At 29.5% G+C, this 23298-nt stretch overlaps 1 protein-coding gene across 5 annotated transcripts in view; it reads left to right on the top strand.

Moving 5' to 3' along the window:
• LOC127735904 (cilia- and flagella-associated protein 99-like) overlaps window positions 1–20841 on the top strand; it is a 29700-nt gene extending 8859 nt beyond the window's left edge. For 2 of the 5 annotated variants that reach the window (XM_052246329.1, XM_052246330.1), the window contains exons 6-20: window positions 3798–3889; window positions 4327–4385; window positions 4855–4962; window positions 5997–6149; window positions 8223–8273; window positions 9804–9892; window positions 11157–11361; window positions 11615–11673; window positions 12052–12134; window positions 13022–13074; window positions 13692–13832; window positions 14393–14476; window positions 15613–15692; window positions 17444–17624; window positions 19872–20841. In XM_052246329.1, the coding sequence (XP_052102289.1) occupies window positions 3798–3889; window positions 4327–4385; window positions 4855–4962; window positions 5997–6149; window positions 8223–8273; window positions 9804–9892; window positions 11157–11361; window positions 11615–11673; window positions 12052–12134; window positions 13022–13074; window positions 13692–13832; window positions 14393–14476; window positions 15613–15692; window positions 17444–17624; window positions 19872–20000 (1567 nt within the window). In that variant the 3' untranslated portion in view covers window positions 20001–20841. Of the gene's footprint in view, window positions 1–3797; window positions 3890–4326; window positions 4386–4854; window positions 4963–5996; window positions 6150–6474; window positions 6496–8222; window positions 8274–9803; window positions 9893–11156; window positions 11362–11614; window positions 11674–12051; window positions 12135–13021; window positions 13075–13691; window positions 13833–14392; window positions 14477–15612; window positions 15693–17443; window positions 17625–19871 lie in introns of all 5 variants that reach the window. The other 3 variants (XM_052246332.1, XM_052246333.1, XM_052246331.1) reach the window with 2 other exon arrangements.
• Window positions 20842–23298: the final 2457 nt, after the last annotated feature.

The following is a 23298-nucleotide window of genomic DNA, read 5'->3' as shown; positions in this document are numbered from 1 at the left end:
TTGGAAATTGATTCGTATATCGTATGTAAAACAAACAACCAAAATCTAGATGAATCTATGGGCTTCCAGTAATTGTTTTGATACAAAAAGTATTAAGTTATATATTGAAACATAATGGAAGATTTTTTGCATTTAATTTTCCATGTATTGTATTTTTCTGAGCAACAAAATTACTGAAATAATATCTTGACAAGCTGATACCCCATGTAGGACACATCACTAAACTCCTTTTAACATTTAGTGTTGATATCTAGTTGAAATACTGAATTTGTTCATTTGTATTTTTAACAAGAATCATTTGAATGTTAAACATTAAACATCATGTTAATTGAAAACTATTTTATTACTTCTGACTGACATGTTTATTTGAAAATTGACATTAATTTAAAACATGGAGAGATGACCGAGTTTTACCTGCAGACATTTAACATAGAAATATCAGAGGAATACATAATGTGTTTACATGATAAATCTTCCAAATTTACATTTAAAAAGTCTGTATATGTTTTGATAAATGTGTAAAGAATATTAATTTCTCAATTCTAAGTTCATTACAATTTCGAGTCAGTTGACATTATGGAAAATTTGACAAGTTGTTTTGACTCTTTTTCTGTCTTTTTTTTTTTTTTGTGTTATTAATTTTTGTCATTAGATGCACTGGACTCTGGAAATTTTCCCTTTTTTGTAGTAAAGATTTGTTTCACTGATACTGTAGATGTCAGTATAATAATTGCTGGTGGTATTACCATATTTATCCTGCAATCAGCCCTCTATTGTAAAAATAACAGGTACACATATAAATTTTTGCTTTATTTGTACTTGTACAAATAAAGTCTCCTGTTACCCGCTTCCTTGTTGAGCAAGCGGTAATATGAATATTTCTTTCTGGGTAACAGTTCATTTTGGGGTCCTCTTCACGGTCTGCGTTTAAACTATGTTGATTTCTTTGAAAAGTCAGAGACAATGATTGGGAAGTAAACAACTAAAGCTCAAGTGCCGGGTGTTGGTTGCAGGTTAAAAACAATATATGTACATTGTCGGAAATATAAAATGTATTTGTACTCGCTACGAAACAGGAGAAAAGCTCGGCAAGCCTCGCTTTTTGTCATGTTTCTAAAGCTCGTACAAATAAATTTTATATTTTCCAACGATGTACATACGTTGTATATTTATTACCGTAATTATTTTAAATACCAATCTAAGAAAAAAATATTGTTCATGATCATTATATTTCAAATAAATAAAATCAATGTAAAGTAAGATTCCCTTGATTATTTATCAAGTGCTTAAAAATCTACCAGTGTTGGGAAATATTAGTTTAAATAAGATGAGGAACTTAATAACAGATATTTATATTTTAAGAAAGTATGATCTCTGATTTTTAAGGTGAAATTTATGTCTCATCAAAATTTGACTTAAATTTAGTGCTTGTCTTTTGCTTACATATTTGACTACATGTTGACAGGTAAGGGCAAAACGAGAGGTCAGAATGGTAATGACTGAAGGGATATTTACCTAAATATTAAAGTATTAAAGTACTACATGTGAACTCTATGTATACGTAATTAAAGCAATTATAAAATTCAAACTATGATTTTGTGTTTTATTTTAAATCACCTGCATGTATAAAAAATTGTTATTGTATTTGTGATATTAAATTTTGCTTTGATTTTTATAAGAATGACCAAAACTTCATAGACCATGTGTATTTCCTTGCTGTTTGTCTTTGGTTGTTTGTTTGTTGTTTCGGAGAAGTCGGGTGTTGATGTGGTCTTATATTTTGTGTTGTGTTTTTGCCTATTCCTGTTACTAGTATTCATTTTTTATGTACCAGTATTATTGAATATCAAATATAGAGAAAAAGAAAACATTACACGGGATTTTAATGCTCCAGAAAAGACCATCTTACAAAAAAAGGCTGTCCCTTGTTCATTTTGAGGTAGTTTTTTTACCAAAATATTTCTAAAGTGAACTATAATATTTAATGGAAACTTCCATGGCATGTGTATTTTAATTGAATTATAGTAAATACTTCATTTTTTCTGTCTTAAACATGAATACAAAGATTGACTGATACTGTCAGATTTAAGTAAATTGCATGAACATTCTCTTCCTTATTTCAAACACATGAGAACTCTCAAATTACCAATAAAAACAGGAAATATTTTGGTAGTTATATGGAGATATTAAACAGAGTATAATAAATTGATGAGAAACAAATTATTCATAGGTCAGCATTCCTTTTATGTGATCATATTTTATCATATATAGAAACAAATTTGTACCATTTATTCAGCACAGATAACATTTCAAATAAAGGTTTATTTTAAAAGGTGACTGCCTTCGAGCTTAACTTTTTTGAACATCTGACCAGATAATCGGTCAACTTTGGTGTTGACTCATAAGTCTAGATAACGAGACATTTCTCCCTGTATAGTAATACCCCAACACTTCAGGCTAGTTGTGTAAATATTTGTCAACAAACTTTATCAGCTATTAATAACCAAACATTTGTTCTGTTTATCAGTAACAAGGTCACTCATCAAGAAAAATAACACTGGATATTTTTTATAGTCATGTGATCTTGGGAGTTTTAAATGTTTTATGAATCAGATCTCCTTTAACATAATTGATTATTGATGTTTATTATTTGGGAACTGTTCAGTTTTATTTGTTGTGGTTAAGAATAACCACTAAAACGTAGATATAGAAAAATGTAACACTTGACTTCATTTGAAGGACATTGTGAATATAAATAGGTTTAATTCCTTTCTACAGAAAACTTTTCTTAGTAACAGTTCTTGAATTAAGGGCTAACAAATTAAAGACCAAAAAATTTGAGTTATTGCAATTTAACTGTTATATAAAAAGTCCTGTCCTAATTTGTCTGTCCACATAAAGGTGAAGTCTTAGTTAAGGTATTTGATAAAAGTTTAAAACTGAATCATATAAGAAGAGTAGAGTGGATATTTCAAAATTAATTTCAAATCTGAACAAATGTATACATATCTTGTTTTTGACTATTATATTTACTGTGACTGGACTGTAAGTGTTGCTCTCCACCAATTGCAACTTATTCAAAACTCTGACCAAATTGCAATTTGTTTTATAAAACGGAACTGTTCAACTGGTCAGAAATTTGAACAAACTACTGAAGAAAACCACAGTAAAGTCGTAAAAGTGCAAGGTGATAAAATAAAACATACTTACAATCCTATAAGACTTTAATTCCACTTCAATGATGTTATGAAAAATCAGTCTAACTGTTTTTCATGCTAAAGGTGATAGGTAGTAATTTTGAATTGCTATATTAATGTCCAAACTAAGTTTTCATACAATTTTTCTTTCGAAAAGTCTTCTATATTCATAAGAATCAGACATCATTTAAATTAAAACATCTTATATTCAGTAAAATATATGTGAAATCACAATATGTTGTTAATTAGTTTCCATGGGAGATAACCCAAAATCATTATTCTTTTGAATATAGAAGACTTTTCGAAAGAAAAATTGATTATCTCCCATGGAAACTTCCTAACAATGTACTGTAATTTCACACATATTTTACTGATATAAAGAAATAACTCAAATCTTAACAAAGGATCAACGATAAAGGACAGGGGGGAAATGACTGAATCAAAACAGGAAAAAACTATGATAGTAAAAGATTTGATTCCCTATGTAAACCAATCGAATAAGATATTTCCATTCTATGGCAGTCAAACAAGAAATATGTTAGGACACCATCTCATGTAATTGAGTTTATTCCTCATAAATTCAATTTTAATTACTTTCAGATGGATGCCGGAAATTGATGACATGTTATCATTGATGAAAAACACAATTGATAACCGATTAAAACCAAAATCCAGAGCAGGTTCTGTCACAGGTAAATAATCTCCGTCATTTACTATGCAAAATAGAAAACATTGACACACTACAGGTATTACAAATTCTTAAGGCAGTTTGAGTTATTTCCCTTAGTTTAATAGGAAATTCTTAAAAGAGTTCTCGTTTAATAGAAACAAAACAATTTTTGCTATAAAAATTGTATTCATTTTTAGGCTGCTTTATTGATGAAACATGAAGTTCAATTAAACAAAAATTGAATATGAAGGAAATAATATGAAATAAATGAGGAGATGTTGTATGTATGTCAATGGGACTGTGATGCAAAACACAATTGAACAAAGTAGACATTTGCATCTACAAAAAGACTATGAATCTGAATTATGAATGTGTCTTCAACAGAATGAGTTACATACATGTATAGCACAAATTCAGAAAAAAAATTGTCTTGAATGGCTCCCTTTCTGTCTTTTTCAGAGACCAGACCTTTTAACATAACACAACCTAGACCTAGAAGTATTCCTGTACCTGAACCTGTAAGTCAATTGTTTTGTCTTTAAGAGATATTGTTCATATCATGGACAGATATACTACTCATACAAAACTACCAATGTACCTAAGTGCTTTTATCATGGTTAATAATAATATATCTTTAATCAATGGCAATAGGACTAAACCAAGGTAAACCACTGATGATATTCAAACTAGGGACCAGTGTTGATATGTTTATTCATTTTAGAAAATATTCTCAGATTAAATCTTCAGGTAAAATCATTTGGACATGCCATAACTGTTTCAAATTACTTAGAAAATTCATAATTGTGTAAGGACATTTTTGTGGATTCATCAAACTAATTTCAATTACTAGACATCAGTCTATGGTTTTACTGTTAAAAGTAAAAATCTTTTGGCTCCATTTAACATTGCAATATTAGAATCAGTATGCAACTTTTAAATCTAAGATTTGTGTTTGCAAAAACTAAATCTCCTTGTATTTTGTTTTAGATACCAAAGTTAAAGAAACACAAACCAGCTCCTGTGACACTATATGATAAACCTGTAGAGATAGAAATGATACAGAGAACCAAGGAAGCTAATAGAAGAAGGGCTGAGGTAAAAAAAAATGGCTGACAAAACATGAGGCAAATACTAGATTAATATTTACCTCATGTTATTATTATGTACACCAAAAGCTTTGTGATTGGTTAACAATGTCCTAAACAATGGATATTTGACCAATGGTGTAACAATAGTATCATTTTGGTTAAAGAACAGTGATATTACCAATAATCCCTTAGATACTGAAACAGCAAAATAGAACAAATGTCTAATACAAAAAATTGAATTAGTCCTACTAATGAATTTTTGGGGACTATAGAATGATAGAGTATTTTCTCAAGATTTTTTTTTCCTGCAAGATGAATGTTAGTACATAAAGTTAAGATTTTCATGGTTGTTTTTTGTTAAAGCAATTAGTATATTATCAGTAATTGAACACATGGTTTTTGTTTCGTTTACTCTAAAATTGCACCTTGACTTACATGTCAGACATTGACCTTATTTGTTTACCATCATCAATGGAGCCACACTTACATTGCTAGCCCTTTTACCATGGAAAGGAAACACGAAATGGCATAATTTTTTCAGAATAAGAATAATACAATATGTAGAGATAAATTGTAATCCATAGGCATAATCTCATGACACAACTTGTAAAAAGAGTGATTTGCTTTAGATAATTGGTAAGATTTTGAACTTCTGTAAAACTATAAAGATTTGTTTTTTTATTTTAAGGGTTACATTTGAATACTGTAAATTCAGAAATTTTTGCGAGGTTTTTATTAATGCAAATATAGCGACTGGGTGAGTATCACAATAAAAAGAACTCACATTTTGATATATGACGCCTATATCTGTATGCAGATGTTTGATGTTCCTGAAATCACAATAATTAATCTCGCATTTCTGTCCATTTTTAAAAAATCGCAAAAATAAATGAACCCAATAATTTCTGAATTTACGGTAGTTTATTTATTAAGTAAAACAATTTGCATTCAACCTTAAAAAGTGGGACATACATATTTGGTGATATGGTTTGCAAATACAAACATAATCTGTATAAGTAAGACTGGTTTTTTATTTTACAGGAAAGATTAATGGAAGCTTCCAGGTTACAGTATGCCTGTGCAAATCCAAATAAATCACAGAAAACCAAGGAAATTATAAGCAATATAATCTATGAGGAAGAAAGTAAAATAGACTTTGAGAAACATAAAGCTAACCCAACTCCTGCTTTCCTGGTATGTAAACAAATAATATGTTAAAACGTTCAGGGAAATCAAACTTTTGTATGGGCTTTTCTTTTAGTTAGAAAAGTTTAATGTGGCAATGGATATATATATATTCACTAAGTTTTTGTTTTTTTTTAAATATGAAATAACACATTAAAAAGAATGATTGTATAATCAATCATTATGCTTTTACATGTACTTTACAAGTTTAGTTATATGCAAAAAAATCTTTTTCAATAATTATTATGAAGAAATATATTAGTAGGTTAAATTACAGTGATATGAAAAAACATGATCTGAGACATGGAATTAAAAGAAATTTAATTGCTTTTAGAGATTGATGAAGTTTCGACAGGTTAGAAGTTGCATGCATGCAAATGTATAATAATGCATGTCGTATTTCCCATAATATACATTGTACATACATAATCTACCATCAAATAATTATAGAATCATTACTTAAAGACATTGTGTATAGAAAATATACAACTAGTGACTAAATAAAACACTAGTTTATATATGACTGTAGAGCATTTTTCTAAATAAGAATAGTAATTTTATGTTTATTAAATTAATTCTGGTGAAACGCAACTAAAACATGGTGGGAATCGAATTAAACCTTTTTACTATTGTCCTATACTCTCATGTTATATAAAATAGTCTTTAGGTTGGGTTGGTGTCTCATTGATATAAACCTAACATCTTTTTTTCATCCTTTTGTGAAATTGTTTATAGGATTAACATAGAGTAAAATCAGGATTTAATTATCCTCTAAATTGAGAGAATACAGGATATGTGTTAACAAGAAATCATGGTATTTCAGTGAAATAATTTTACCAGTAGCAATGTAATACACAATGATTATTTACATTAGTCATTTATATTTGTCAGTCATTAAACCATGTATGCTTTATAGCTAGAACAAAAATACATATTAAATTGCATAAATTAAGTAACCTAAGATAAGATTTCTTTTACTCAAAATTATTCAAAGTGTAATTTTCAATTTGAAAAACTTTGTTTAAAAGGAGGTGCTTCACATTTTAATAAATTACAGCTGTTAGAATAACAGAACTATAATTTGTGAAGAATTGATGGATTTGATAAAATATGTAAACAGAATTGAGATAAGATTTGCTAGAATAGACTTTTCTGCTCTTTGGTCGGGTTGTTGTCTCTTTGACACATTCCCCATTTCCATTCTCAATTTTATCTTAGTATGTACAGCGTATCATTATATTAATTTCAATGTTTGAATATTCAGACAGCATGATTTGTTCTGTGATTTGAGGAAGTTATTTATTTCCATTTGTTTGTCATTAAGCTTGTTTAGAGAAAACAGTACATTTTACTATTATAAGTCATTAAAAGAAAGTCTTGTGTTATTTACTTTTTATTGAAAATATCTTGTTGAGACTTACTATCTCTACTTTCACAGCCACTGTGGAAAAAGTTTAAATTGGCTAAGAATTAAGAGAAAGTAAAATATTGTATTAGTTCTCTGAAGACAAGATATTCTGTATACAAACTGTCATAATGACAGTAACATGTGAATAAAATAATGTTTCCTTATGGAGTTTCAAGGGATAAAATTAACAAAAAATTTAAATCTTATTTTATTAACTATTTACAGGAAACAATTCTGAAATACTGTAATAGATAGTATTCAGATTTTTTAGTTTTGTTAATTTGATATTCTTATGTTATGTTCACATCAAACGATGAAAATGACACAAGGCCTAGTTCCCAATTAAATAATTAATTTCATGAAGAAATTTCTTTTATCTCCCCTTAGGCAATATTTAAGGGAGACAATTGACTAATGGTTCTTTTTATGGAATTAGCTCCCCTGATTGATATTTCAGATTAACAATGTTTGAAATTTATAAAATGTCTCCATTAAACTGTAATTTAGAGGGAAAAAACTGATTAATGTTTCTAATTATAATAAATTACGAAGCTGTATCCTCCAAATAAATATTGAAGGGTGAATGGAGATAATCGACTAATTATTCTCATTTCATATTGAGGCTTGCTTGCTTATGACATTTAACACATATTATGTTATATTTCATTGTTAAGTCCACTCCAGAGATATCAGATATGACCCCCACCAAATGGAGGGCCATACTTGTAAGTCTGTGATGAAATGTATATATGTGGTAGACGGTTGTGTTTTTTGTTGTACAAATTGTGGCACTTTTAGTGTGTGTAAAATCTGAATACAATTTATCAATTCTTTAATAAGCCAGTAATGCAATTAAGAAATAAGAACTTTTGTAGTAAAATACTTTTTTTCTGTTTTTAATTTATAACTAGATAGTAACAACCTCCAGGGCTGAGGTATTTCATAATCATTTAAAGATCGAGAGACTTTTTTTATGCTATTCTAATTTTCAAATAATTTGAAGTTTAATTTAATTTCTGCACATAAAAATCATTGCAAAAATGACAAGGTTTCATCATTTGGGCATATTTATCTGCTGCTGTGCTGCATTTCGCATTGATGACATTCTTATTTTAGCATCTGCAATCATTAGCTTTCAAGTAACTTTTTTATGTGATTCATTTGATTTGTGATGTGCATTTGTGTGTCTTCTTGATAATTTTGCAGTATTTTTTCCAAATGTCTTTTTCTGTGAAAACTGAATATAGTGATTTTAATTACACTCTCTTATTTTATGGTAAATTGTCTTCTTTTCTTATTTTGGAAATTCTTAACATCCAAATTCTAAGATAGTGTTCAATGTATGAAAATATCACATGTATATAGAGAGATTAATGTGACTGTAATAAGGTTTTTAAAAAAATCAAACATTTATCTTAGTAAGATTTTTACAAGATAGAATTGAAAGTAAAACAAATTTTAAAGTATTGAGGAAGGTTTGAATAGTATGCCAGATTTTGATAGCCCACAATCATATATCACATGGTGAAAGGATGCATTTTAGGGAGTATAGCAGCCGCTCACAAAAGAAGGTCACACTGACCTACTTTTTGGCACATCATTTCCTTCAAATCAGTTTTTTTTCTAGGTTCAGATCTAAGATACAAAATAACCAACAATCATATAACTTCATCTCAGGATGTGTTTCAGCTAATTTTGTAATTTAAAAATTTTCATGTTTTAATAATAAGCATACCTGCCAACTTTTTAAAATCAAGTATGTAATCCTTGTATATGTCAAAAGCGTCTTGAATCTAATATACTGTGGTTTTGAATGAGTATAATGTTTCCTTTAAATGGCTTTTTAATGCCTTTGAATGCCTTTCTTGAGGTATTTTTTTGATAATCAAGAGTATTTTAAGAGTAATATCAACATCTCTCATGGGAAAATCCCTGATGAATAGGGAAAGTTGACAGGTCTGCAACAGATTATTTTACCATATTGACTGCTCTTGCATTTTCATCTACTACTGGTAGGCTTTAAAGAAAAAATATTTGGTTAAGTTAAATAAAGATGTATTGATGGTAGTTTCTAAGGACAGGTAAAATACTCATTTCTTTGCCAACTCTAACTCGTAAATTAGAAATCAAGAACCAATCATTTCAACTTATTCATATTTCATGTAATGCTATTATACATTTCATTTTCTAAATGAGTAACAGCTCCTCTCTGAAATCCATGTCTTTTATATTTTTTCATTTATTTTTTTTCGCAGAGTCGAGAAGTTCCTGTAAAAATGAATACTGCCCAGATTTTAAGAGAAGGAAAGTTATATCAACAGAGGGAAGAAGAGATTATTAAAAAGTAAGACACACCTAAACAGAAAAATTTTAAACACATCAACTAGTCAACTTCTAGCTAGCAATCCTAAAATAAGACAATTAAATCATTCATCAGTTCTTCAACTAGTAGTTACTATCCACTTTACTAAAACACCACCGGATTAAATCTCAAGCAAGGTTGGAGCAGTCTATCACATAATTTACTGTATAAGCATAAAATTTCGTTGTGGGTTTATAATGTTAATTTCCTTGGAGTAGGTGTTATCCACAGAATTAAAATCCTATAAAAAGCATCACTCTCTCAAACTGGAAATTAATCCTAATGAAATCCGTTTTAGAGAAAAAAAAGAACAAAATGTACAACCATTTGTAAATAGTTTTGATTCTTCAGTATTTACTCAGTAAATTTCCATTGATCATGATAGAATCTTTATAAAGCATTATTCTGTGTGTATTCCCTACAAAATGAAATTCTTTTTTAAAGCAAATTGAAGTAAACTTTTTCATGTTTAAAATTTTGAGGGTAAATAAATAAAAAAAAATGCATGGAAACTGATTTTGAAATTATTCCTGTTCTCTGTAACTGAAGATTGAAGTTATAATGTTTATCTATAACACAATTGATTCCACTGAAGATTAATCTCATGTTGTTTTCTCATGAGACGTAAATTAATTGTTTGTATCTGAATATTTAATGAGGGTTAACACTATGAAGCTAACTTAAGGAAGCATAAATCAATTGTCTGTTCCTCTTCATTAATGGTAAGTAAAGTTGACTTTTTTATGGGGATTAGTTTCATTAAATGGGAATCTATTTGATATTCAAGGTTAAAAGTCTGTTATTATAAAGGTATTTCAATATTATCATTGGTCACAGTGACTATAGTCAAACCTGTATTAAGCAGTCATTCATGGGAAGTATTAACTACAGTCAAACCTGTATTAAGCAGTCACTCATGGGAAGTATTAATAGTGGCATCTCAAGAGAAGTGACCTTTTAAATGATGTTCCGAAAAATTCCAATTCTGACATCGCCTGTGACCAGGATCACTGCAAATTATTTGAGTGTTTTCGTTCTTTGGCCAGTGAAATAAAAAAATGATGGATTCCGGCATTGTAAATTGGAAAAAAACTTTCAAAAATATGTTAATATTCGTGGAGAAATAAGTCTGTGATACTTTTTTTAATGGAAACTGAAACTATTCACACAATCAGATCATGAAAATGTCACAATTTACAATACTTGGGACAAATCACATGATAGTATGCTGATTTTTTTTTTGTAGATTAGAGAATTTAGAAGCTGGTGCAAAAGATGCTAGTGACTTTTTGAAATGGCAGTCTGAAATGAGACAGAAAGATCTGGAGAGCAAACTAGCAGACATAGAAAGAAGGAGATTAGGAGGGAAGCTAAGTCATGAGGAAGCCATCTTTGCCAGGCAGAATCTCATCAAAGATAACAAACAAAAAGTTCTAGAAATGAAGGAAGAGGTTTGTTTGAACTTGAATAATTACCAGCATCAATCACTGATTTTACTGTTGTCAAATGACCATTTGTAGTGATAAATTTCAGCTTTTGTAACAATAAATTGTACATCAATTTTTTTTCAAAGGGAGGTAATTTCACTTACTTATGCCTCTGATTTAATTTTTTTTGTATAACTCACTTAGAAGAAATGTAAAAAAAAATCTATTATTAATTTTTGTATATGCCTATGCTTACACGAAATTATTTTATTTTTAGACTAAGCAAATGATGCAAGAATTCTTAGAAAAAAAATTTAAAGAAGAAAAAGAGATGAGGTAAAGAAATCAAAATATATAATAAGGTTATATTAATTACCATAGGATGTTGTATTTGTACAAACAAGAATCAAAGACTGCATAAAGGAACTTTAATTTTCTTCCATATTTTTCACAAACAAGTAAATCTCCCTCTTTTGGGATTTAAGATGAAGGGTTTTAAAGTAATATATGATGAATAATATCGTACAAATAATATCTTTCAAAACTACAGAAAAAATGCTGCTAGTTTTTTTTTGTTTCTTATATGACTAGTTTGTAAAATAATTTACAATTTCATTTTATGCACCAAAAAGTGATTTTCCAGTTTGCATATTGTATTTTATATTGAATATGATAAAAATAGTTTAACATAGATATTTTCATTGTTCTGAATAGAAACCTTGTTGAAGAAACTATGCAGGGCCACAAGAATACAAAAGAAGCCACAAAGAAATTAAAGGACTATAAAAGAAAAATTGGTATGAATTATTTTATATGAAAAATGCATGTGAAGTTAATATTACAGAATATTCACCCATAAGGTGGCTATTTTCGCTGAAATGATTTTTTGAAATGATAAAAATGGCTGAATATCCATCAGTGAGTTAGCTTACAAGGAATAATATTCTTAATAACAGGTACACATTACAAAATAACAACAATTTAAAAGGCAAACATCCATGATAAACTACCAACTAATGCTGATTTAGTAGCTAGCGTTATTTTTATACATTATGCCTGTGACGAAGTTCCAAAAGGGGATTAAAGCTATTTGCATGAATCACCACTAGGAGCTATAGAAATAGTCAATTTTGATTGTTATAAGGGTCAAGTTAAAAAAAATAAAGTTACTGCAAGTTTTCAGTATTTTGTATATTTTTTGCTTGCATTAGTACACAAAATTAATTATTTAGTACCCATGCTTGTCTTTGCTTTGCAGACCATTGGATGTTATGTTACTTTACCTCATGTAGCGAAAAATAAATAAAATGAAGGGTCTCTTATTAGAAGCTGACATCACAGAGGGTCTGAGATTTAACATTTATTGTAATCACTGTGCTTGACATTTTTCAAATGATTTCAATATATTATATAAAAGTTTACAAACAAAAAACATTTTTAAGTTGCTACTGTCTGCAGAAAAAATGAAACATTTAATATATCTTCTCAAGTACTCAAGCATTTTTACGTCTTTGGCTTTAAAAATATTTGGATTGAGGGTTTCATATGGAGGTTAATAAAAAAAATCTCTTGATGCACCAAATTTACAAAGTGTTATTTTCAATTTTAAAGCAAAGCCAGCAAAATTTTATTCACCCAAAAATGTAAACTCTTAGTTAAAACATTTTACTATACTTTTTTTCAGTCCAGGAAGTCAATGAAGAGAGCAAAGAGCTAATGAAACAGGCTTTGGAAGAGGTAGGCAACTAATTTTGATAAAATCTTCTTTGCATACAAAAAAATTAAAATAAACCTAATACTACCAGTGAGACAAGTATCCACGGAAGTCCAAAAGAACAAAAAAGTTTTATGTACATATTAATAGATCAGCATATGGCCCCTTAATTTGAATATCATACCATAAGGTGAGCTTTAAAAGCCTGATTAAACAAAATGTCAAAATTCATACAAGAGTACCAAAGGCTTTATTCAAATCAATTATAAAAAACATATAAAATTTGACAAGAACAATACTCCGGAACTACCTACATCTTGCTTGTGACCAGGAGGTTACTTATGTAGCACAGTCAAACATGATTATGACCTGCTCTTAACATTGGACAGTAGTTTGACAGCAAAGCAGTACTAAAATGGACTTTAATCACAAGAGTACTTAGGACAAAAACAATAAGAGAAATAACAAGAAAAGTACTACCAACCTTTAGAGCACTTTTGCTAGTTTAATATCTAAAGAATCCGTCTGATTTATATCGATCATGTTTCTAGACTTGAATTTTAGTTGGTAGTTACTTTTAAAAAGTTATTGACTTGCTGTCTTATATTATAATTATATTTCTGAAATGTCTCTTTTACAGGCTGAATTGGAAATGCGAAGAAAAATGGAATTAATACACCAAATAAAAGCCATGGAGGCTGTTCCTATCATACGACAGAAATTAGTGGACCTTTCTGAATCTGCTGGTCATGGTTTACTGAGTGAAATGTCTATAGCAGAGGTAAGTTTAGTTTTTATCAACAATTCATATGAATGTATTGTGTTAGGGTGCTTCAAAAATTTTAAGAGATTCTCTCCTACTTTAAAAAGATAGGTTCCGCTATCTATTATTTTGTTTGAAAAGTTGAATATAACAAAAAAGAACTGATAAATATTGTTGTGCTTGCTTTATAGTGTCAAGTGAAAAGAACAACATTTCATGAGAAAAGTAATAATTTTATGCTTAAACAACACAATTTTCTAATAGAGAAATCTGTAAATGAAACAGATTGGTATAGGGAGATCTGTAAATAAAACAGATTGGTATAGGGAGATCTGTAAATGAAACAGATTGGTATAGGGAGACCTGTAAATAAAACTTTTTCTTATAGAGAGATCTGTAAATATTTTCTTTTCTTATAGAGAAATCTTTGAATAAATAAATATTTATAGAGGAAAACCAAATGCCACACTTTAACATTGAAGAAATAAATTGTTTGAATATATTTTGGAAGCAGATTTGGGATATGGATTTAGTTACTAGATCTTTTAATACTAAGATTTGCAATTCTTTCTTAACAGTTAAGAGAAAGAGTTTCTTTATGTAAAGCTGCAGAGAAGGAATCAGAGGAAAACAGAAGAGATGACATACTTCAGAATAAAGAGGCAAGTTGTATTTTCTAGCAATTTATTTGTATTGCAGTGTTTAGCAAGGGTTCACATGTTTACCTAAAATAAAGTCTTTCTTTGGTGAAATTGAAAAAAATGTATTGAGAAAATCTTTTATTCTATTTCAATAAAAAAATGGTCTGATTTGGTCATTTGCTATTTCCAACAATATGTCTTTTTTTTATGTATACACAAATTATGACAATGTCTGTTTGTTCTTGTTATTGTTTTAAACACCAGACAGATTTTTAAAGCTAAATTAAGAATTATAGATATGATCTAAGGGAGATAATTCATTATAAATTTTTAGTGTTTTAGTTTTAATAACTTGATCAAGAAAAGTTGAACAAAACTACTTTTACCATAGAATCTATTTTATTGAGGCATAGAATTGAATCAAAAGTTGAAGGAACAATTTGAAGTTTATCTTTCAAAGGTAAGGGCTAGTTTTGGCCTATTGTTCAAAGTACATCTAATGAAAGATTTTTGACATTTTTTAAACACTTAAGTGTCTACCTCAGTGGATTCAATTAGTTCATGTAAAAGATTGGGACTGATTTGGTCATTAAAGACGCTCAAATTCAAGGTTAATTATGAAAAATCTATCAAATATGCCATAAAACATCACTTTTCAGGTGGTTTTTGTCTAAAATGTAAGTGGCCGCATTCGTGTTCAGTCTCAACCTTTATATATGTTATGGATTATCATCAAAGACAAAATATATTTAAATATTAAGACTGAACACAAATGTGGCCACTTCCATTTTAGACAAAAACAGTTTTAAAATTAGCACAAATGCTAAAATTGTGAAGATTTCAGTAATATTGCATGAATTTATGATGCTATTACCTGATGCATGTGCATTGTATTGTCAAAAACAGCCCATATTTATGGAACAGAAGTATTCTTCTTTCCAATAAATAGCTAAAAGTTTACATTTTAACAAAATTGGTAAAAATGCTATATTTTGGGGCCAAAAAGGGGTCTTACTGGGGCCTACTTCTTTTCACAATAACAAAAAACTTAAATTTGTAACTATTCTTTAGTTCAAACTACTCATCACTTGGTTTTACAAGAATGCATGAAAGGTAATTTTTTCCACATTTATAGTATGATATCTTACACTTTGCAGGCTAAAGATCAGCTCTTACTGAATACATTAGAAACAATTTCTAAACACAGACTAGAACAAACTAGAGCGGCTGCCACCAGGTATAACTGTATTGAAAATCAGATTGTCCATAGTTTAATTAGTTTAGACCTGTTACTTTGTTATACTGAACAATGACTCTAAAAGAAAATAGTATCTGCTATATTTATTCCACTACATAAACTTCTGATAATTATAGAATAACTAATCAAAGAATTCAAATTTAGAAAAATATTTAAGAAATGACTCAACAACACATTAATTCATGTACATGTGTAGCACATGAGATAATTGTTATTGTTGGTCGGTCACTAGTTGAAGATTTTTAGAAATTTGATTTCTTGGATAGGTTATTCTTTTTATTACATTGCTCATGGAATTTTTAATGGTAATAAAGTAGAAAATGCAAGGAACTATATCTATTTCAACCCATTTTCAATTTATCTTGAACAGCATTGACAATGTCTTGACAACACCCATAGTTATATGACGTCAGAGTAGTAAATTATCAAATTCATTTCGCATGTGAAGTAATCAGTTTTTATATGCCCATTTATGGGACGTATTATGGTATACCGTTGTCCATCTGTCCGTCATCAACATGTCGGACAATAACTAAAAAAATGCTTTAACTAATTTGCATGAAACTTTGGTGAATTGGTAATATCTATTGACCTGAGTTCCCTTTCGATTTTTAAAATTTTTATATTTTACGTTTCCGAGTTATGGGGTTATATTCATTAAAAAGGGTGATTTTCCAGTTTTCAGACAATAACTCAAAAATGCTTTGAGCAGTTTTCATTAAACTTTGGTAAATTGTTTATATCTATTAAAATAAGCTCCCTTTAGTTTTTGTATAAATTTCTGATATGACATTGAGGAGTAATGGAACTTAATTCTTTGAAAAAGCGACAGGCGTATCATGCGCTCATAGCGCAGCTCTTTATTACTCTATTGAGAAATCATGACATTTCATTGCATATAATTCAATAAATATAGATATCTCTGGTTAGGCTAGGAAGTAAGTTGTATATAAAGCTCAGATGTCTTATAATCTCATGAAGGAGTTAAATTTTTCATGCTGAAATATCTGATAAATAAAATATGATCATAACAAGAAAGAAGTACCCTCCTTTAATTTCCCAAATCTCTTCAAAACAAATCCGTAGTTTGGAAAAAAAACATTACAAAGAGTTTTTCACTAATAACTCTGATGCATTTCAATTTTGCTAGCCTACACCCATGAAAGCTATGCCAAAATGATTGAATCCATTATACTACATCATATTATTGAAAAGTTAGAAATAGTCTATTTGCCAATTTGGTAATTGTTCCGAAGTCCATGTGTACAAGTTATTTCCAATAGGAGGGACATATATTTTCTTTGCCAATGGAGAGCAAATTTACCTGTGACTAATGTATGTAATCTGTAACTTTAACAAAGCTTTTCAACTACATATAATATTTTGTTATAACATCTATTGATATCAAGTTATTTTTCAATAAAAAAAAATTGATTGTAACGCATATATACTTTCAACTGATCATGTTTTGAATGGGCAGCAGTCCATTTTGTCCAGTTGAAAACTAGTCGACAATTGGCAAGGGGAAACAACTTGTGTTAAAAGTGTAAAATAACAGGATCAAATCAGCAATAGGCAAACAGTCTTTTAGACTGATAATGCTGTAATCTGTCATCTAGAAGTATGGTGATCCCTAATCCACTGAAACAGAGATAGCTTTAATTATTTTGTTAATAAAATATAATACCTAATAAGTATTTATTAAGAATTCAAACTTTTTCTTTTTTCAGATTAGAAACTAAGAAGAAATCAGAACCAAAGAAAATAGAATTGAAAGATGAAAAACTCACAGAATTACAGAAGAAACTTGAAGAGAGAAAAGCCCAGAGAATGAAAGAAAGGGAAGCAGCTAAATTAGGAACAAAACGGAATTCAGCTGATAATAGAACAAGAAGTCTTATTAATCAGAAGGTATTGTATCAAGCCATGATTTGTGCTTTGTTTGTTAGTGTTTAACCAGGGCTTCCAAAATTATTTTTAGCCAGCCGGACATTTTATATATTATCCCGATTTTAATCCCTTAAGACTAAATAAACAAAAGGCAATTATGGTAATCAGTTGTCGAGTTGGCCATCCCAATGATTGATATTTAAAAAACGATATTAAACTTTCTTTGATTCAAATTCGAAGTTCTGACGTAAACTGTTAAATTGGCAGTGCATCATCCGAAGTGTGCAACATCAGCGTACTTATATCTGCCTTAGACTCTTTATTTGTGCAAAATAATGTTGTCAAAAACTTTACTTTCGTTTTTAAATCTGAAACCGGATGTTATCTTGACAATGGTAAAACATGGACCAGAGACGGATACGTAAATTCTGTGTACGTTTGCAAAGCATGAATGAGTGTAAGTAGCTCATTCTACATTATTTCTTCAAGAAAATATTCGAAATAAACGTGAGATAAAGGTATCGATGACAATTTAAGCATTTTTTTTAGAAATTAGGATGCATAATTAAATTTCACACCTGCGCACATGCACATGCGCACATGTGTTCTAGTTCAAACAGAGACATGTCTCTGGTACAAACAACGTGGTTATGACGATTTTTCATTTTCACCTCTTTAATTTTTTTATCAAATCTTATTTGTAAATGTATTTCTGATAATTTAAATCTTTTTGACTAAATTAATTAGATGCAAACCGGTGAAATGTAAGAAAATAACTTTGAATAGACCGATCAATGTCCGGTTCAAAATAGTTTACCTGTCACCTGAACAGGTAAATTTCAGCTGTTCGACAACTAATTAGCCTTGATTAAAATGAGAAGGTAATAAAGTAGGGGTTGTTTTGATAGTACTTAATGATCATGTCACTTTTATGACCGGAAATGTGTGGCTGTTAAAGGCAAAAGGTTTGGTCAAAAAGTTCACGAATTATGTTAAAATGACAGTCTCTTAAGAAAGCCTTGAAATCTAAAAAGTAGATGACCGTTTCTTGCTTTGCCCAGCCGGACTTTTACCGGACATTATACAAATGTCCGGAATACATGACCGTTTTGGAAGCCTTGTGTTTAACCTTACTTTCAATGACCATGGCTATATTATGGTGGTCAGTTTTATAGAGGAAGTCGTAGTACCTAGTGAGAACCAACTTCCCTCTGAAAATCCTTTTCAATTAAAATCAAAGGTGATTGCACCTTACCATGAGTATGGATAATTTGTGAGTCCCAGTGGTTCCTTTATCCTTCATTATTTTATCATCAATATATTGTATTCTCTTCAGTTTATTTAAGTATAAGTATGCATGATATTTGGTGTATTGCAAAATATAATAATAATGTAATTACTTTTTGTTGACTTCGAATGAAATTGTTCATTTTTTCCAAAGACATGGATCATCAATTTGATTTTATATATAAAATCCTATCAGTTGACAACAACAATTTAATTTAATTGCTTTAAAATAATAACTTACCTTTTGAGTGAATATTTATTCCAAATTTAAAACAACCTACTAGGTCTGTCATAAATAAATTTACGGTCAACTCGACTTTTAGAAATCTATGAGCCATGTCGTTTAAATTCTTGTTAATTTCATGTCTCCATATTAATATTGTTTATGATGTTATTATTATGTATTTTATTTTGTTTGGTTATTTATTATTTGTATGTAATGGAGAAGACGTTTTAAGTTGCAAAACTTGTGTCTAATCCTATTGTCAATGTTTTTGGACAATAAAATATGTTTAAATTAAAAAATTGCAAAAGCAACCATGTGTCTGAATTGCTAAAAGGTAGTTGTGTTGTTATATTGCACTACTTTCTATGTATTAGAATAGATTTTGATCATGAAATCCATGTGAATTGAAGTCAATTACACTTTTTGTATACTGTTGAAAACAAGTGCACTCAAACAGTTTTGCAATCATTTGCCATGAACAATTCATGATGGAAGTTTATGTTTTTAAGATGATTAGAAAAAAACCAGAACAATGGGTTATGATTAAAGTAGGTATTGTGTGTACCTTGGTATGTAGACATTTGACTAATTAAAAGCATTGGTTTAAAAATACCTGTTTATCTCCAAGTTGTTTTTCAAGGAGCGTTAAAAGAATGTTTCCTTGTAACATTTATGTAAACTGAAATACATATCTATTTATTGTATTGTTTTCTTTTTTATTCTATACTCTTTAAAGTTATTTGTATTTATTGCAGAAAGCCCTAGAAGAGAACAGATGGAGAGAACTTGAGCTTACACAAGAGAGAGCAGCTAAACTAATGGACGGAAGTCTAGGGAAAAGTAAATCTGCATCCCGACTAGCTTCTAATATGGTTATGACATAGACACTCTGGTTGATTTTTATAAAACACACTGTTAGAGGCATTCCAATTTAAGAAAGACTTATTCCAAATGCCTCATTGATTTTGTTAAAGCCCTTTCTGTGATAACTGCTGAAAGTATATATTATGGTCCCTGGATATTTCACAAATAATTGCTAATAAAAAATAAAGTATGAAGGATTATGCAGAAAAGTTTTAATTCTCAAAAATCTAATTAGAATGAAAGGAATAATTATTTGTGAAAAAGTGGCCAGTTTAATGTTTTATTGAGTATTATTTTATTTTTTAGACATAATTTCATGGCTATCAAAACAGGTTACTGAAGGAATATTGAAACCAATGAAATGTTCTTTTATTTAAATAGATTCTCTGAGATAAATTAAAAGAATGTTGATTTTACCATAAAGAGTTTATCATATAAAATACTTATTTTTGGTAAACTTTTGTATAAGTAAAATGTATAAATATTGAATATTTTAAGGACAATATGAATTTATTTCTGTATGTTTTGCTATATTTATTATGGATTGGTTGTATCAGTGTCATAGAACAAAGCATTTTTATAAAAGTTTCAATATGCTGCAGATGAATTTCTTTGGCTAAAACATTAATATCTAGACTATTAAGCTAACAAGTACAATTTTAATTTTCCAGTGACTGTTCATAACCATTTGTTAGGCCTTGGTAATTCATATAGATATATATGTTAAGCTACATTTAAATGACCTGTTTGATGTTCTAGCCACTGAAGTTCTTTTGTACCATCATGAACATTCCATCCACGATGTTACTTTTTACATCAATTGTTTTTATTTTGTGACTATTTATTAAACAATGTTTTGTATTCAGTTGTTCATTATTCATGCTATGCTCAAAATGTATGGTAATGGCTCTGCTTTTTTATTTTCATTTTTGTCTCACCTGCGATGAAAGTCGCAGTATGCGAGACATAGGTATTACTATCCGGCGGCGGCAGCGGCGAAACTATTTGTATAAAGCTTTATATTTCAGAAGGTAGAGGACCTGGATGTTTCATATCTTGTATGCAGATACCTTATGTTATGAAGTTTCCATCTGTCATATGTCCAATGTCCTTGACCTCATTTTCATGGTTCAGTGACTGCTTGAAAAAAAAATAGAGTTTTTTGTGATGTGAATTTTTCACTTATTATAAGTAATAGGATAACTATATTTAGTATATGGGTTCCTTGCAATGTCTACATGTCCGTCAGACAGGATTTACCTGACCTTGAACTCATTTCATGGATCAGTGATCAAGGTTAAAGTTACATGATTAGGGCCGTTTTTTAAATTCTATAAGCAGTAGGATAACTATATGTGGTGTATGGAATGACTGTAATGGGTACATGTCAGTCTGGCAGGTTTCTTCTGACCTTGACCTCATTTTCATGGTTCATTGGTCAATGTTAAGTTTTTGTGTTTTGGTCTGTTTTTCAAGTATTATAAGCAATAGGTCAACTTTATTTGGTATATGGAATGATTGCAAGGTGTACATGTCTGTCTGGTAGGTAGCATCTGACCTTGACCTCATTTTCATGGTTCATTGGTCAACGTTAAGTTTTGTGCTTTTGTCTGTTTTTCAAGTACTATAAGTAATTGGTCAACTACATTTAGTGTATGAAATGATTGTAAGGTATACACGTCATTCTAGCCAGTATCATATGACCTAATTTTCATGGTTCATTGGTCAATGATACATTTCGTAATTTTGTCAGTCTATCAGATACTATAAGCAACAGGTCAACTATATTTGGTGTATTGAATGATTGTAAGGTGTACATGTCTGTCTTGCCTGGTTCATCTGACCATGACCTCATTATCATAGAACATTGATAATGATAAGTTTATGTGATACTTGTGGTAAAAACTTCATGTTACAGACTTTCAACATAAATTCAATGATAAGTAAAACAGGCGAGACATTTCAGCGTATGCACTCTTATTTTACATAAGTGACGAAAAATTCGAATTTTGAAAATTTTAGCACTGAAAAAGAGAAAGTATGATGTATTCATTGTCAAGATGGATTTACTAGTGCATTATACACAATGATCAAGAGGTCTTTTGCCCTCAGATTTATGTGGATAGTATTTGAATTTGCAAGTATTAGAGGCAGAAAATAATTTAGTAATTAAGGATGTACTTAATAGGTCAGGTTTAGGAATTTGTGTTAGATTTTCCTATAATACAGGGTAAAATATTTTGCTTCAATAGCTCATAAAAGGTCATTTACCAAAATTTAAGCAGATTCTAGATTTCTCTTCTTTCGATTTGAGACACAAATAACACCAATGCCATTTCTAAAAATATTAAATATCTTGAAAAGGAGCTCCATAATCTATCAATATTTTTAGCTTATTTTGTTTCATAACTAATGCTCTTGTGACTTAAAGTATCAATTTTATATTCTAGATTTTTTTAATTTCACCCTTAAGTACATCCTTAAAGAAAGATATGAATATAAGGACTTGTGGGGTAATGCCAAAATGAGACAAAACATCAATATATATATATATAGATTCTACCACTGCTTTGAGTGTGATAAGATATTCATCCACTCCAGACAGTTTAATTTTCAAATTTAAAATGTGAGGCTCGCAGAGTGTTTTAAATATTTAAAATTTAATTGTCAAGAGTGGATAAAAATATCGTATTACACGAGATATGGTGGTGGAATCTGTTTCTCTTATGATTTTTACACAATATGCAGGCAAACTTATTCCTTTTTTTCAAATGAGCTGCAAATAGATGTGTTCTTTCTATGTGACATCATCAGGCATGGTCGCCTTTTTCCATGACGTCGCAATAGTATGGGGTATGAACAATGAATAAACTCACCATAGATACCAGGATTAGGATTATGAAATTACCCAAAATTCTTTAGATTCTGAATTGGTGAATTGATTGATTGATGGGTGCTTAAGATTGAAACAATTATTTTTGAAAATGTGTAAAAGCACAAGTGATATGACATTTCATTTCATTATTTTACAAGTGGGAGTTTTAGCCAGCTTTAAAACAATGTTTAACCCACCATTTTCTTCAGAAAATGTCTGTACCAAGTCAAAACTATGACCATTGTTCTTCCTTCGTTTTGTTGGTTGATAAAGTGTAACTTAAAAAAAAAAGCACACAGAAAACTAATGACTGAGGAACACAAACCCCATCAAAAATTGGAGGTGATTTTGAGTGCTGAAGGGTACACAGATCCTACTCACTAGTGGCATCTGTGGAGTTAGGAATTAGGTTATAAATTACATTTGGTAATAAACAATGAAGG

The sequence above is a fragment of the Mytilus californianus genome, unplaced genomic scaffold, assembly GCF_021869535.1.
Source record: "Mytilus californianus isolate M0D057914Y unplaced genomic scaffold, xbMytCali1.0.p SCAF_3, whole genome shotgun sequence".
NCBI lineage: Eukaryota > Metazoa > Mollusca > Bivalvia > Mytilida > Mytilidae > Mytilus > Mytilus californianus.
This window is presented reverse-complemented; position numbering and strand designations above follow the sequence as displayed.